The following is a 14,312-nucleotide window of genomic DNA, read 5'->3' as shown; positions in this document are numbered from 1 at the left end:
GTTGTGCTAGTACATCCATGTGTAGTTGTGTCTTGTTGTGCTTGTACATCCATGTGTAGTTGTGTCTTGTTGTGCTAGTACATCCATGTGTAGTTGTGTCTTGTTGTGCTAGTACATCCATGTGTAGTTGTGTCTTGTTGTGCTAGTACATCCATGTGTAGTTGTGTCTTGTTGTGCTAGTACATCCATGTGTAGTTGTGTCTTGTTGTGCTAGTACATCCATGTGTAGTTGTGTCTTGTTGTGCTAGTACATCCATGTGTAGTTGTGTCTTGTTGTGCTAGTACATCCATGTATATTTGTGTCTTGTTGTGCTAGTACATCCATGTGTAGTCGTGTCTTGTTGTGCTAGTACATCCATGTATAGTTGTGTCTTGTTGTGCTAGTACATCCATGTGTAGTTGTGTCTTGTTGTACTAGTACATCCATGTGTAGTTGTGTCTTGTTGTGCTAGTACATCCATGTGTAGTTGTGTCTTGTTGTGCTAGTACATCCATGTGTAGTTGTGTCTTGTTGTGCTTGTACATCCATGTGTAGTTGTGTCTTGTTGTGCTAGTACATCCATGTGTAGTTGTGTCTTGTTGTACTAGTACATCCATGTATAGTTGTGTCTTGTTGTGCTAGTACATCCATGTGTAGTTGTGTCTTGTTGTGCTAGTACATCCATGTGTAGTTGTGTCTTGTTGTGCTTGTACATCCATGTGTAGTTGTGTCTTGTTGTGCTAGTACATCCATGTATAGTTGTGTCTTGTTGTGCTAGTACATCCATGTATAGTTGTGTCTTGTTGTACTAGTACATCCATGTGTAGTTGTGTCTTGTTGTGCTAGTACATCCATGTGTAGTTGTGTCTTGTTGTGCTAGTACATCCATGTGTAGTTGTGTCTTGTTGTGCTAGTACATCCATGTGTAGTTGTGTCTTGTTGTGCTAGTACATCCATGTGTAGTTGTGTCTTGTTGTACTAGTACATCAATGTGTAGTTGTGTCTTGTTGTGCTAGTACATCCATGTGTAGTTGTGTCTTGTTGTGCTAGTACATCCATGTGTAGTTGTGTCTTGTTGTGCTAGTGCTGACTTGTGTGTGTTTGGTTGTGTAGCCAAATTAGAAAGCACGTTGCAGTGTGGCAGGGTGTCGATCAAACCCTTAATTTGTCCCTTTTTCTGAGCGCCAGGCAGGTTAACAACAAGTAACACGGTAATCACAAAGTACGCGATCTGAACTTCTATTAAGTGGAGGCTGAGTGGGTTCGATTGTTAATTTTGTAAGCAGGCAATTTAGGTGCGTCACTCCGAGTGTATTTGTTCATATTTCAGGTGGGATTCAACCCACATATGTACTAGGGTCTGTACTTTACAGAGAAAGTGTAATTCCAAATATAACATATGTTCAATATATTGTGAAAATTGTGGATTGTCTGTAGGTTCAAAGCCGTGTCTTTACACCATCAAAGGGACCAAGAAACCTTTTGTGATTAAGAGTGCAGGTCCTAGTGACTTACACTAACGAGGTGACCGAATGGGCTGGTTGTTAGTACAGGTCACTGTATCCTGATGGCGTGCTAATCACTGGATTGTCTGACCCAGGCTCGATTATTTACTGCTGGGATGTTTCTGCATGTGGTTTTTAAACTGACCCATAGATCATCCTGGTGGTATGCCAATCACTAGGTAATATAGATGGGAAGAGTGCAGGTTCAAGTAGCTTACACTAACGAGGTGACCAAGTCAAGTCAAGTCAAGAGTTTGTTATTGTGGGTTCGAAGCTCAGGTCGGACTCATCCCTCGCAAAATCTCTATATCAATTGTACTAAGAAAGTGTAATTCCGAAACACTTGAGCACTTTCTAAATGACACATAGTTTAGAGTATGGGAAGGTTCCTACTTCATGAGGAACAAATTTCCAAATATTTGTAAAAGATATTTCAGATTATTCAAAGTGTGACTGACCCCGGTGTGGTTCAACATTTTCTTGATGGTCGTCAAGGTCTGTAAATCCCAGGAATTCCTCTTCTGGTCTTTTCCGTCAAGGCCTGATTTAAAAAACCGGACATGTGGCGACCTCTGGTAGGATGCCTGGGTCATACTGAAATATGATTATTATTACTATTATTACAATAATACAGCATCAACGATAATAGACGATGTTTATGACACAGTTTGTCCAAATATCACCAATAATGATCGATACAAATGGTAACGTCATCACCCGTCAGTTATGTCATTCGTAATATTAGCTGTTGCGCGTGGTGTGATGTACCTATGTCAGCCTAACGGCTGAGGGTACATAAGGATACATACTGACACACACAGGGTACATCGGATGATCGGATGACCACGGATTCATTTTACCGACATTCTTTCACCCAGTTCCAAACCTGCGCACTTATATTCATTGCGTTACCAAAACACGTAGCAGCACGAAACGAGATACCTCCCTGTACCAAAAGCATTCGGAAAACATCGGTTATTCGAGAAACCCATGTATGTGAGATAAACAAAATTACCCAAGCTGCGCTGCTATCGGTTTCTGAGCGTACGCAATGAAATTTGTCCCCCGCATGTGAGCAGGGTAAATGGAAAACCTTCAGAAGTTCCAATCTGATATTTTAATGTGCGGTTACATTCTGAACAATCAGCATGACAATCAAGCAATATTTTTTTCTTTGATTTAGTGGCTGTTTTGTTACTTTTCCGTCAGCATTTTCATTTAATTGAAAGCTACAACCGCATATTATTGTTTGGCACCGATCCAGATCGTGCTATCCCCAGTTAGTTGCACAAATGTGCCTAACGTACTAAGGAGAAAATCTGTTGCGGGATTCTTGTTTTGGCGCCTCCTTCCACAGATTTCAAGTGAGTATAGTTTTACGCCGCATTTAGCAATATTCCAGCAATATTGGCGAAGACACCAGATCTCGGCTTCACACCACCAGGGTTTTCATAGTGGTCCCCATAGTGAGTGAGTGAGTGAGTAAGGTTTTACGTCGCTTTGAGCAATATTCCAGCAATATCACGGCGGAGGACACCAGAAATGGGTTTCACATGTTGTACCCATTTGGGGAATCGAACCCGGGTCTTCGGCGTGACGAGCGAAAGTTTTAACCACTAGGCTACCCACCCGCCCCAGTGGTCCCCAGAAGCCAGTTTTTGTCGTGAGAAGCGACTTAGTGAATCGGCTGGTGAGGCCTGCTTGATTGATTCATCGTAATCTGCCATGATGTCAACCACTGGTTTGGCTTGCTTACCTAGGCCTCAGACATATAACTGGAATTTTGCTGAATGTGCAGTTTAAGGAACAACAAAAGAACGAACGAACAAACGATCGAACGAATGAACAAAAGAACGAACGAAGAAAAGAACGAAAGAACACCAGTACATGGTGGTGTATGGTCCTGCACACGGAGCTCAGGTGACAATCAGCAGTAGTTAAGCAACGCTGGGCGTGGAGAGTTCATGGATGGGTGACCGTGTTTGACAGCTTGACTCCTGAGAGTTCTCAGGACTTCAGTCCTGCCCCACAACGAAGCACATGATATACATGTGGTCTCACCTCAGGCAAGTGAGTTTGTTCAAAATTGCCTCTGTTCACCCAGCAGAAAATGGGTACCCGGTGAAATAATTATTATTAACCTTGTGGCGTCTAACAGGCTCTTCCGGGGTAATAAGGATCAGATTTTGCGCTTTCAGCATGATATCTAGTCTGGAAAAAACATTCTCATTATTACAAACCAGAAGACCTGAACAAGCATATATACAAACCTCGGATCAAAGGAAGAGACATCACACTCATAGTTTTTGGCCGTGTCATCGTCAAATGAAAAATCGTTGTTGATTCTGTAGTAAAAGAAAGTCATTATTATTTTAAGTTCCATTTGATCACTTTCTAAGTGGCACTATTTATTCATGAAGGAACAAAAGTTTCGCGTAATATCTTTAAAGTCTTTATTTCGGTAGATACATTTTTTGACAGCCTATTGAAAGTGAAGGATGCACGGGCCCTTCACACAATCATAATACAGATTTGAAAAGAACCGCGCTGCATATTATATTGTTAGAACATATTTTTGGCTTTTGAAAAAGATATTCGTCATTGCCCCACATTCAAATTGAGTTTCCTCATTGGCTTTCATAGCTAATAAGAAGACTGTATTGCCCGAGATGGAATTAGGGTTACATCATCACGCTAACATAGCTTAAAACACATGCATGGATCTTGGCATTTTAGTGTTTTTGTTTATGTATCTTAGACTGATACGTATTCCAGTCAGTTGACTACTCACCCAAATGAGTACACGATACAAGGCTTTACTGGATTGTATTCGGCGTAGGTGTCTTACATTAATACGTTTTCCAGTCAGTTGACTATTCGCCCAAATGAGTACACGATACAATGCTTTACTGGATTGTATTCGGCGTAGGTGTCTTAGATTAATACGTATTCCAGTCAGTTGACTACTCGCCAAAATGAGTGCACGATACAAGGCTTTGTAGATTGTATTCGGCGTAGGTGTCTTAGATTAATACGTATTCAAGTCAGTTGACTACTCGCCCAAAGGAGTACACGATACAGGGCTTTACTGGATTGTATTCGGCGTAGGTGTCTTAGATTAATACGTATTCAAGTCAGTTGATAACTCACCCAAAGAAGTACACGATACAAGGCTTTACTGGATTGTATTTGGCGTAGGTGTCTTAGATTAATACGTATTCCAGTCAGTTGACTACTCGCCCAAAGGAGTACACGATACAAGGCTTTACTGGATTGTATTTGGCGTAGGTGTCTTAGATTAATACGTATTCCAGTCAGTTGACTACTCGCCCAAATGAGTACACGATACAAGGCTTTACTAGATTGTATTCGGCGTAGGTGTCTTAGATTAATACGTTTTCCAGTCAGTTGACCATTCGCCCAAAGGAGTACACGATACAAGGCTTTACTACATTGTATTCGGCGTAGGTGTCTTAGATTAATACGTTTTCCAGTCAGTTGACTATTCGCCAAAAGGAGTACACGATACAAGGCTTTACTACATTGTATTCGGCGTAGGTGTCTTAGATTAATACGTATTCCAGTCAGTTGACTACTCGACCAAATGAGTGCACGATACAAGGGTCTACTGGATTGTATTCACCCGACGAAGGGGCAAGGAAATGCCCAGAAACGTTGTGTATAGAATAAACAAGAAGTTGACATCCATAATATTTCGTGTTATGCCTGTGTCTAAGCCTAATGCGTATTCTGTTTAGTCAACTAATACATATTCCAGTCAGTTGACTACTCGCCCAAAGGAGTACACGATACAAGGCCCCACTATATTGTATTCGGCGTCTGTGTCTAAGCCTAATGCGTATTCTGTTTAGTTAACTAATACGTATTTTAATCAGTTGACTACTCACCCAAAAGAGTACACGATACATGGCTTTACTGGACGGTAGTTGGCATCGTCACAGATTTCCCAGCCTCCATCTCCCAGTTTTCCCATCCGCAGCTTCCGGTGGCATATTGTATCCACGTTGTCAAGGTAACTAAATAGCCAAAAAAGTGAGACATTAGCATTCATAAAGTCATGAATCAGCGAGTGTGTCAATATATACACTAGGTTGTGGTGTTCCAATGATAAAAAATAATCGAAAATCGATCGAAAGAAGGATTAAAAACAATTATCGATTGTAAAAAAACATATTTTCGATTAATCGGAATTATGTTGTTTTAGATTAACACACTTGAATGAAGTAAACTAACCATTAAAATTGACGAATATACACGAATATACATGTCCTCAACAGCCTAAAGCTAACTGAAAAGTCATGACTGAATATTTCTTGAAGACTCCGGGAAGTTTATGTTCATGATATATTAATTAGTCATCACTTTAAAGTAGCAAGTTGCATCATGTTATACATATCTGCAATAACAACCTGGATAGGAAAATCTGAAAAATGACGCTAACCAATTTTTTTCGATGATTGTTCGTTGGTAATGAGGCAATCACCAACTGTTAGATTTCAACCAATCCCCAACACTACTGCACTCACGGCGGTGACGCAGTGAGGTAAATGGTATGTTGGCTGAGTATTTCATCCCTGCTCTGCATTCACATATTGCCAGCAGTTGATCACGGCGGTGATGTAATGAGGTAATTGATATCATATGACGTGCAAATGAAATAATGTAATATTAGTTACACGGTGTTTTAATAGGATGTAGGAGACTGTAAATTCCTTGTCAGTACGCCATTTACAGTCCCGTACACCCTTCAAAAAACCGTGGGGGGCCGTGGGATAGCCTAGTGGTTATATCGTTGGCTCGTCACGCCGAAGACCCGGGTTCGAATCCCCACATGGGTACAATGTACGAAGCCTATTTCTGGTGTCCCCCGCCGTGATGTTGCTGGAATATTGCTAAAAGCGGCGTTAACACCAAACTCAGTCAGTCAGTCACATGGGTACAATGTGCGGAGCCCATTTCTGGTGTCCTCCGCGGTGATGTTGCTGGAATATTGCTAAAAGCGGCGTTAACACCAAACTCAGTCAGTCGAAAAACGTGTGTCGTATTAATTACATTTAAGATCTGTTTATTTTGCTTGTCTTTAAATGCCGACATTCACTGTTTGGCAGGATGAAACGCAAAGCATTTCGCCATAGTTTTTCCTGAACGGTCATGGAGGGAGATAACTCGTGATGGCTTAGTATGTGATCGAATTTGAGGTTTTGGTAAACGACAAGTTAACTATATAGAAACATATATATATATATATTTATAAATATATATATATATATAGACGCAAACAAATAAGAAATTATGACACAATTTTATTACTCTATTTATACTCATAATTGTATACGCCAACTTCAAGATTTCGGATCGATCAGGTTTTTGGCAGCCACATCCCATCTATTACAGGGAGCCAGTGTAAGTCCTTCAGGACTGGTGTTATGTGCAGATACATATGTGTGCGTGTTATGAGCTTGGCAGCTGTGTTTTGAACACGCTGTAACTTGTCCATGTATTTCTGCTGTATTCCATAGAGTAGACTATTGCAGTAGTCTAGGCGTGATGTCACAAATGCATGGGTTAGGCATTTTACTGATGGTGTGTCCATGTACCTGCTAATCTGTCTGATGTTCCTTAGCTGGAAATATGCAGATTTGCAGATGTTACTGACGTGATTTTCCATGTTCAATGTTGAGTCAAAGATGACACCTAGATTTCGAGCATTGCTTTCTGGTTGAACAAACGTGTCTCTAATTTGAACTCCAGGGACCTTGAACCTTTATTTTGTGTGTTTGGAGCTGATGATGCGAATCTCAGTTTTGTCATCGTTCAATTTCAGAAAATACTGTTTATCCAACATTTAACCATGATCTTCTTCTACTATGAACTGCTCAAATACATGCCCTTGATATCCGGAATGATACATACGTTTCTAAGGCATAAAAAAACATTTGAAAATTTACTAATGAACAACATTCGCAAATATTTCAGACGTTAGAAATGCATGTATGTGAAAGTAATGACAGTATTTACACACCTTACTCCTATTGTTCTTAGTCTCCGTGAATTGTAAACGTTCGTCATATAGGCCTCGGATAATACCTATATTTCCTCACATGGTCAAACTTAGGAGGTGAGGTGAAATTGGGTTTAACGTCGTGCTTGAGAATATTTCGCTCATATGACGACGTGTATGCATGTGTGTGTGTGGCTGCTTGTGCTAATCCAGACTGAAGCTGGTTTTATAGTGCTAGCCCACTGAGATACCATGCCGCAGTGAAGCATGAATACCCCACTCAGACACAGTATACTGACTCCGAGCCGACCAGTCCTTGTTGTACCCATTAATGCCGAGCGCCAGGCAGAGACCAACAAGTACCATATTTTAACTTCTTTTGGAATGACGCGGTCGGGGATCGAAACCGCGACCTTCCGCTCTCTGGGCGGACGCTCTAACCACTGCACCACGGAGGCGGTCGTCAAACTTAGGAAATACTGTTTCTATACTGGGATGTAAACGTCGGGTACCCGCGTCGATTCGGGATTTCTTCCATCGTCAAACAAACTAATGTGAAGCATATTTAAAATGTGTAAAACAGTTCACAGACTTTTGATAATGTGTGCATTGTGTTGTTATATTCAACAACGTATACTATACCTGTGGAATGTTCTAAATGCTTCACTGACGGTCATTTTCGCTATTGCAGCTTTCTCCGGTAGAACAATCTGAATGAAAAACAAACATATAATGATTTATAATGATCAAAGATACTAGTCAAGTCTCGTTTGATACTAAATCTTTCACGAGTTCAATGAAAATGGTATTTCACGGAAGCGACTTTAGAATTGTGTTTATAACTCTCCAACATAAATTGATAGAAACTGCTTTCAGCTCGATGACTCTCATCAAGTCAAGCAAGCTCTAATACCATTGCGACAGAGGGTTTAGTCTCTATTCGCCTACATCCCATTTCGCATACAAAAACAATGTAGGCTAGTTTGGATTAGAAAATGCACCTCTACGCTTATAATGAACCTGACTCACTGGTCAGTGCCACACTAATTAGGTAAATCTTCCAAATTATCCTTACTCATGTCTAAATTACTTTTTAACGACACACATTTTGGAAAAGTAAGCATAAATGGATAATAATATTAAATATTCTTTTGACGAAATTGGACTTAGTTTTATCTGGAATTTCCAACATTTTGAATGTAAACTACAAGAGACGCATAAGCAAGTGTGGTTGTCTTTTGTCTTCGGTAGAACATTCATCAAGAGGTGTCTTATATAGCTCCTTATCTAACTTTGATTTAAGGTTGAGTAAATATTTGGATATTTTAAATGATAATTGTTCAAAGGCATTGTTACGTTATGAAACAGCAAATCATAACTTACCCATTGAAATTGGCCGCTGTTGCAATATTCAGAAACGTGATAGAATATGTAAACTTTGTAATGGAAAGGACATTGGCGAGGAATTTCACTATTTATTTATTTGTTCTCACTCTATAAATGCGAGAGTTAAATATTTAAAGCCATATTTATATTCCAAACCAAATTTTCATAAAATGTATACATTATTCAATGACAATAACAAAGGTATTCTTAGAAAACTGTTTATTCAGTAATATTATCATAACATGTTTTTTAAGAATCTTTGGTAAGAAAACTCCATCTAAATATTTCTTTTATCTTTATGCAATCTATTTGCAGATAGATTTGCAATCTATCTATATATATAATGCATTACTTATTCATCTGTATATATGAAATACTCGACTGCACACACTATGTGAATTATTTAATTGTAACATATATGTAACCTCATATGCCGCTGTCTGTGAATATCATTGTGATCGGAAAATGGACAAATAACAGAGTAAATAAATAACAGACAAAAAACAGAAATAAATTCTTTAAAAATGTCTTTTTGTCCTTCAACTACTTCAACTTGAAGAGTCCACTTTTAGATCATAGGGATGCCACTAGTTTATCATTGCGTAATAAACAGTCAACAGACCATCAAATGTTGTTTTAAGACTATAGGCGAATTGGGATGTAGGCAAAATGAGAACATACCGCGACAGAGGTATTAGCATTGTGACGTCGTAACTGTAACCATTATGACGTCATATGTCTAGCGGTATTACACTAGTGTAATATTGCCGTAAAAATATTACACCGCAGTATCTTCCACGGTCGAGTAATAAACGAATATCTGTAATCACTGAACCGTACCTCTCTACCAGATATCCTTATTAGAACATAGCACAGATAACCCAATATCTGTAATCACTGAACCGTACCACTCTTCCACATCACCTTATTAGTACAGAGCACAGATAACCCAATATCTGTAATCACTGAACCGTACCTCTCTACCACATCACCTTATTAGTACAGAGCACGGATAACCCAATATCTGTAATCACTGAACCGTACCTCTCTACCACATCACCTTATTAGTACAGAGCACGGATAACCCAATATCTGTAATCACTGAACCGTACCTCTCTACCACATCACCTTATTAGTACAGAGCACGGATAACCCAATATCTGTAATCACTGAACCGTACCTCTCTACCACATCACCTTATTAGTACAGAGCACGGATAACCCAATATCTGTCATCACTGAACTGTACATCTCTACCACATCAGCTTATTAGTACAGAGCACAGACAACCCAATATTTGTCATCACTGAACCGTACCTCTCTACCACATCACCTTATTAGTACAGAGCACGGATAACCCAATATCTGTAATCACTGAACCGTACCTCTCTACCACATCACCTTATTAGTACAGAGCACAAATCACCCAATATCTGTAATCACTGAACCGTACCACTCTACCACATCACCTTATTAGGACAGAGCACGGATAACCCAATATCTGTAATCACTGAACCGTACCTCTCTACCTTATTAAATACAGAGCACATCACCTTATTAGTACAGAGCACAGATAACCCAATATCTGTAATCACTGAACCGTACCTCTCTACCACATCACCTTATAAATACAGAGCACGGATAACCCAATATCTGTAATCACTGTACCTTATTCACAGAGCACAGATACAACCGTACCTCTCTAACCCACATCACCTTAATAAATACTGTAAGTACACGGATCAATATCTGTAATCACTGAACTGTACCTCTCTACCAGATTACCTTATTAGTACAGAACACAGATAACCCAATATCTGTAATCACTGAACTGTACCTCTCTACCAGATTACCTTATTAGTACAAAGCACAGATAACCCAATATCTGTAATCACTGAACTGTACCTCTCTACCAGATTACCTTATTAGAACAGAGCACAGATAACCCAATATCTGTAATCACTGAACTGTACCTCTCTACCAGATTACCTTATTAGAACAGAGCACGGATAACCCAATATCTGTAATCACTGAACTGTACCTCTCTACCACATCACCTTATTAGTACAGAGCACGGATAGCCCAATATCTGTAATCACCGAACTGTACCTCTCTACCAGATTACCTTATTAGTACAGAGCACGGATAACCCAATATCTGTAATCACTGAACTGTACCTCTCCACCACACCACCTTATAAGTACAGAGCACGGATAACCCAATATCGTACATTTGCTTAGTGATGATGGGACGTGATTTAAGGGGAATTTCATACCTGTCCCTGCTGACGTAGTTCTTTGAGTGGTCCATCCATGTTTTTTTCTGCATGCAACTCCCAGTCTGATTTTCTTTGCTGAAGTAAAGATGGGAATACAGTGCTTGTAGTTCTGGATGTTGACTGGAGAAAACGATTCATATGTTACTCCTCTGAAATGATGAAAGGCATACTTTGTTTCTTGCAACAGCAATTTCTTTTTTGCAGTAAAATCTGGAGCCATTTAATATTTTTCAACATCATTCTGGCGATATACCTGCTCAGGCCCTTACAAGCGGCCAATTCAGTTTCATCGTATATACTTCCAAGCCAGCTATTATCTTACTGGATCGTGTAACCCGTGAAGATCCAGGTCTTAGGCAACCTATGCTTATCGTAAGTGGCGAGTAACGGGGTAGGGTGACCATGCTCGCTGATTTGGTTGACGCAATGTCATTGTATCCCAATTGCGTAGATCGATGTTCATGATGTTGATCACTGAACTGTCTGGGCCAGATTTGTTTATTTACAGACCACTGCCTTATAGATGGAATATTGCTGTTAAACAGCAAACAGAAAAACAAACCAAAAAAACCATGAGCGTATTTAATCTTAACATTGTTATTCATCAGTATAACCCCCTCTTTGTTATAAACCGCGTTGCTTGTGAGTGAGTGAAGTTGGTTTTGTGCCGCTTTATTCCAGCAATATCACGGCGGGGGGCAACAGAACACACATTGTACCCATGTGGGGAATTGAACCCGGCGTGACGAGTGATCGCTTTAACCACTAGGCTACCCCTCCGCCCCGCGTTGCTTGTGAATCTACATTTGGTACAAACGAGAGGGATTATTCTAATGACAAAAATTAAATAGAAAAAATTATGATTAATAACTGGACACTTTTTAAAATTACCATGTTTGGCTTTACCACCAGGTTCGTCACCGAGGGTTGTACCTTGGTTCCATTAGTCCTTTCAGTGACTTGGAGCTGTAAAAAGAATTATCGACTTTCAACGCTTTTGTTTTGAAAGATGCAATTTGATAAATATGTGTTATAGGGATGTGGACTGGAGTTTCGTTTCAATTACCCGTCTTTGTGGGCTGGTCGAGTTCAATGGTTCAGAGGTGCTCTCCTGCCGGTGCGCCATCTTTTCCGCGATTTGATGTTGTAAATAGAATGAGAACTCTTCATCTGTGGGTTGATAAACGATTACAGTTTGGTGTTTTCTGATGATTTGTACTTTAACATTTAATACTAAAATTCCTTTTTTGTGGATGTCAATGGGTACCTGAGCAATACCCAATAAATACAACAAATCATGATGCGGTAAACATACAGATACTTTTTAAGACAAATAACCAAACTTGAGTTTGATTTCAAGGCAGGACAACACATACTGCCCTTAGAATATTTTAATCTATTTATCCTTCTTTTTTGTATTGCCTCACTTGATGCTCTTGATGTTTATTTGTCTTGTTTGTTTACAGGACGCCGTCGAATGGCAGGATTTGCTTTGTTTGTTTGTTTGTTGTTTAACGCAGCACTCAGCAATATTCCAGCTATACACACTCTTAAAAAAACTATTTCATGTAATTCCAATCATTATGGTAAAAAAGGTGAAAATTTACACGTCTATAGACAAAGAGTTCGCCAACTTAACATCAGCCTTTATTGTTGTGTTTCTCACCACACAAAATGACTGTATTACCCAAATTCACTAACGTTAGGAAATATTCGTTTCATCCGGCGTCCATATGAATAAACGTTCGAAATCTACGTACCATCTGGCTGTCAGATTTACACACGTTTAAAGGGGTGTTAACATAAATGGACACTCAACTCTGTATTTACATGTATTTCACAGGCGTGTAAATCTGGCCATTGTTTTCATGTGTTTTCTAACATGTGTAACATATGTAAATGTTGTGATTGTAGGACATGCATTTCAATACCTTTGAAATCTCGTATGACCAGGATTAGGTTTGTCATATATTTAGTACACGCGTAAATGTTTGGTAATGTGTAAATAGAGTGTTACAAGATTGACACTACTTTAACATGTATTTCAATAGTTCTGTAATATAACTGTCACACAGTGTTCGTTAGCGCGTCCGAGCACACAATAATGGACTGAGATCATTTGAAACACATGGCAAAATGATACCCATGACTGCGCACCGCTATTAACGGTGACGTCTGTTTAAAAGGTTTAAATATCGGGTCCATGGGCAAGAGCGATATATATGTTACGGAGTGTGTGTGTGTGCGTGCATGCGTGCGTGCGCGTGCGCGCGCGTGCGCGCGTGCGTGTGTGTGAGAGGGTGTGGGATGGGGTAGGCCTAGGATAGGGTGGCGGCGGTGGGGTACTGATAAGCCTTTCTGATCAGTAGGTAATATCGTTCATACTTTTTGTAATGGAAATTACATTACAGTTTAGATAACTGACCTTAGGTACACTTCTTATATATGCCATACAAGGATACACTGCTTATTACAATATAACACAGACATCAACCGGTAGGTCCCTAATTTTAGTGCACACTTGTATGAGTTATCCGACTGATCTTAGCTGCACAAATTTCATTATCTATACTTTCAAAAAAAGATGATTACAATGTATTAATGATCCCCGATGTAATATACTGTTGTAAATGTGTACACATGCACACATGACCTCTTTTTGATGCGGAATACAGACATTATCCCATACGGACGTTTTCCCAAATTTCAGTTAACCGACGGAACATACTGTACACCTATTTTGCAAATTCTAGTGATTGCAATTAGTTCATAAACTGAGATATCTAAGCAGTTTCGATAATTATTGAAAGCTTACTACCTGACAGCATTTTTGTTGCTCATGCGTTTTCATTTTTGCTTTTGCTTTTTGCTGTCTGATTTGTTATACATTATATAATTTTGCTAATCATTTTGGCATCCCAATATTATGGAATATAATTTGTACTTATTAATCTGTCAAAATACCAAAACGAATTATCTGTATGCTTTACTGTTACTGGGTGAAACTATTAAATTACCTTCGTACAGAATTTCCAGGAAATAGATTCTGGAAATTGCTAAATAAATAGAAACCTAAATTGGGTAAAGATTGCAAACAATTATTATTTATAAACCTGTTTTAAATTCTCATTGTGCAGATCAT

At 39.3% G+C, this 14,312-nt stretch overlaps 1 protein-coding gene across 1 annotated transcript in view; it reads right to left on the bottom strand.

Annotated features, from left to right (window-relative positions):
* Window positions 1-14,312, bottom strand: part of LOC124255623 (probable methyltransferase-like protein 24) — a 31,962-nt gene that overhangs the window by 2,446 nt on the left and 15,204 nt on the right. The window contains exons 3-8 of the mRNA XM_046689524.1: window positions 12,062-12,136; window positions 11,168-11,245; window positions 8,150-8,217; window positions 5,394-5,522; window positions 3,756-3,830; window positions 1,944-2,079 (exon numbers count right to left, since the gene is read on the bottom strand). Coding sequence (XP_046545480.1) covers window positions 1,944-2,079; window positions 3,756-3,830; window positions 5,394-5,522; window positions 8,150-8,217; window positions 11,168-11,245; window positions 12,062-12,136 — 561 coding nt within the window. The remainder of the gene's footprint in view (window positions 1-1,943; window positions 2,080-3,755; window positions 3,831-5,393; window positions 5,523-8,149; window positions 8,218-11,167; window positions 11,246-12,061; window positions 12,137-14,312) is intronic.

The sequence above is a fragment of the Haliotis rubra genome, unplaced genomic scaffold, assembly GCF_003918875.1.
Source record: "Haliotis rubra isolate DU_JTF1 unplaced genomic scaffold, ASM391887v1 Scf604, whole genome shotgun sequence".
Taxonomy (NCBI): Eukaryota; Metazoa; Mollusca; class Gastropoda; order Lepetellida; family Haliotidae; genus Haliotis; species Haliotis rubra.
This window is presented reverse-complemented; position numbering and strand designations above follow the sequence as displayed.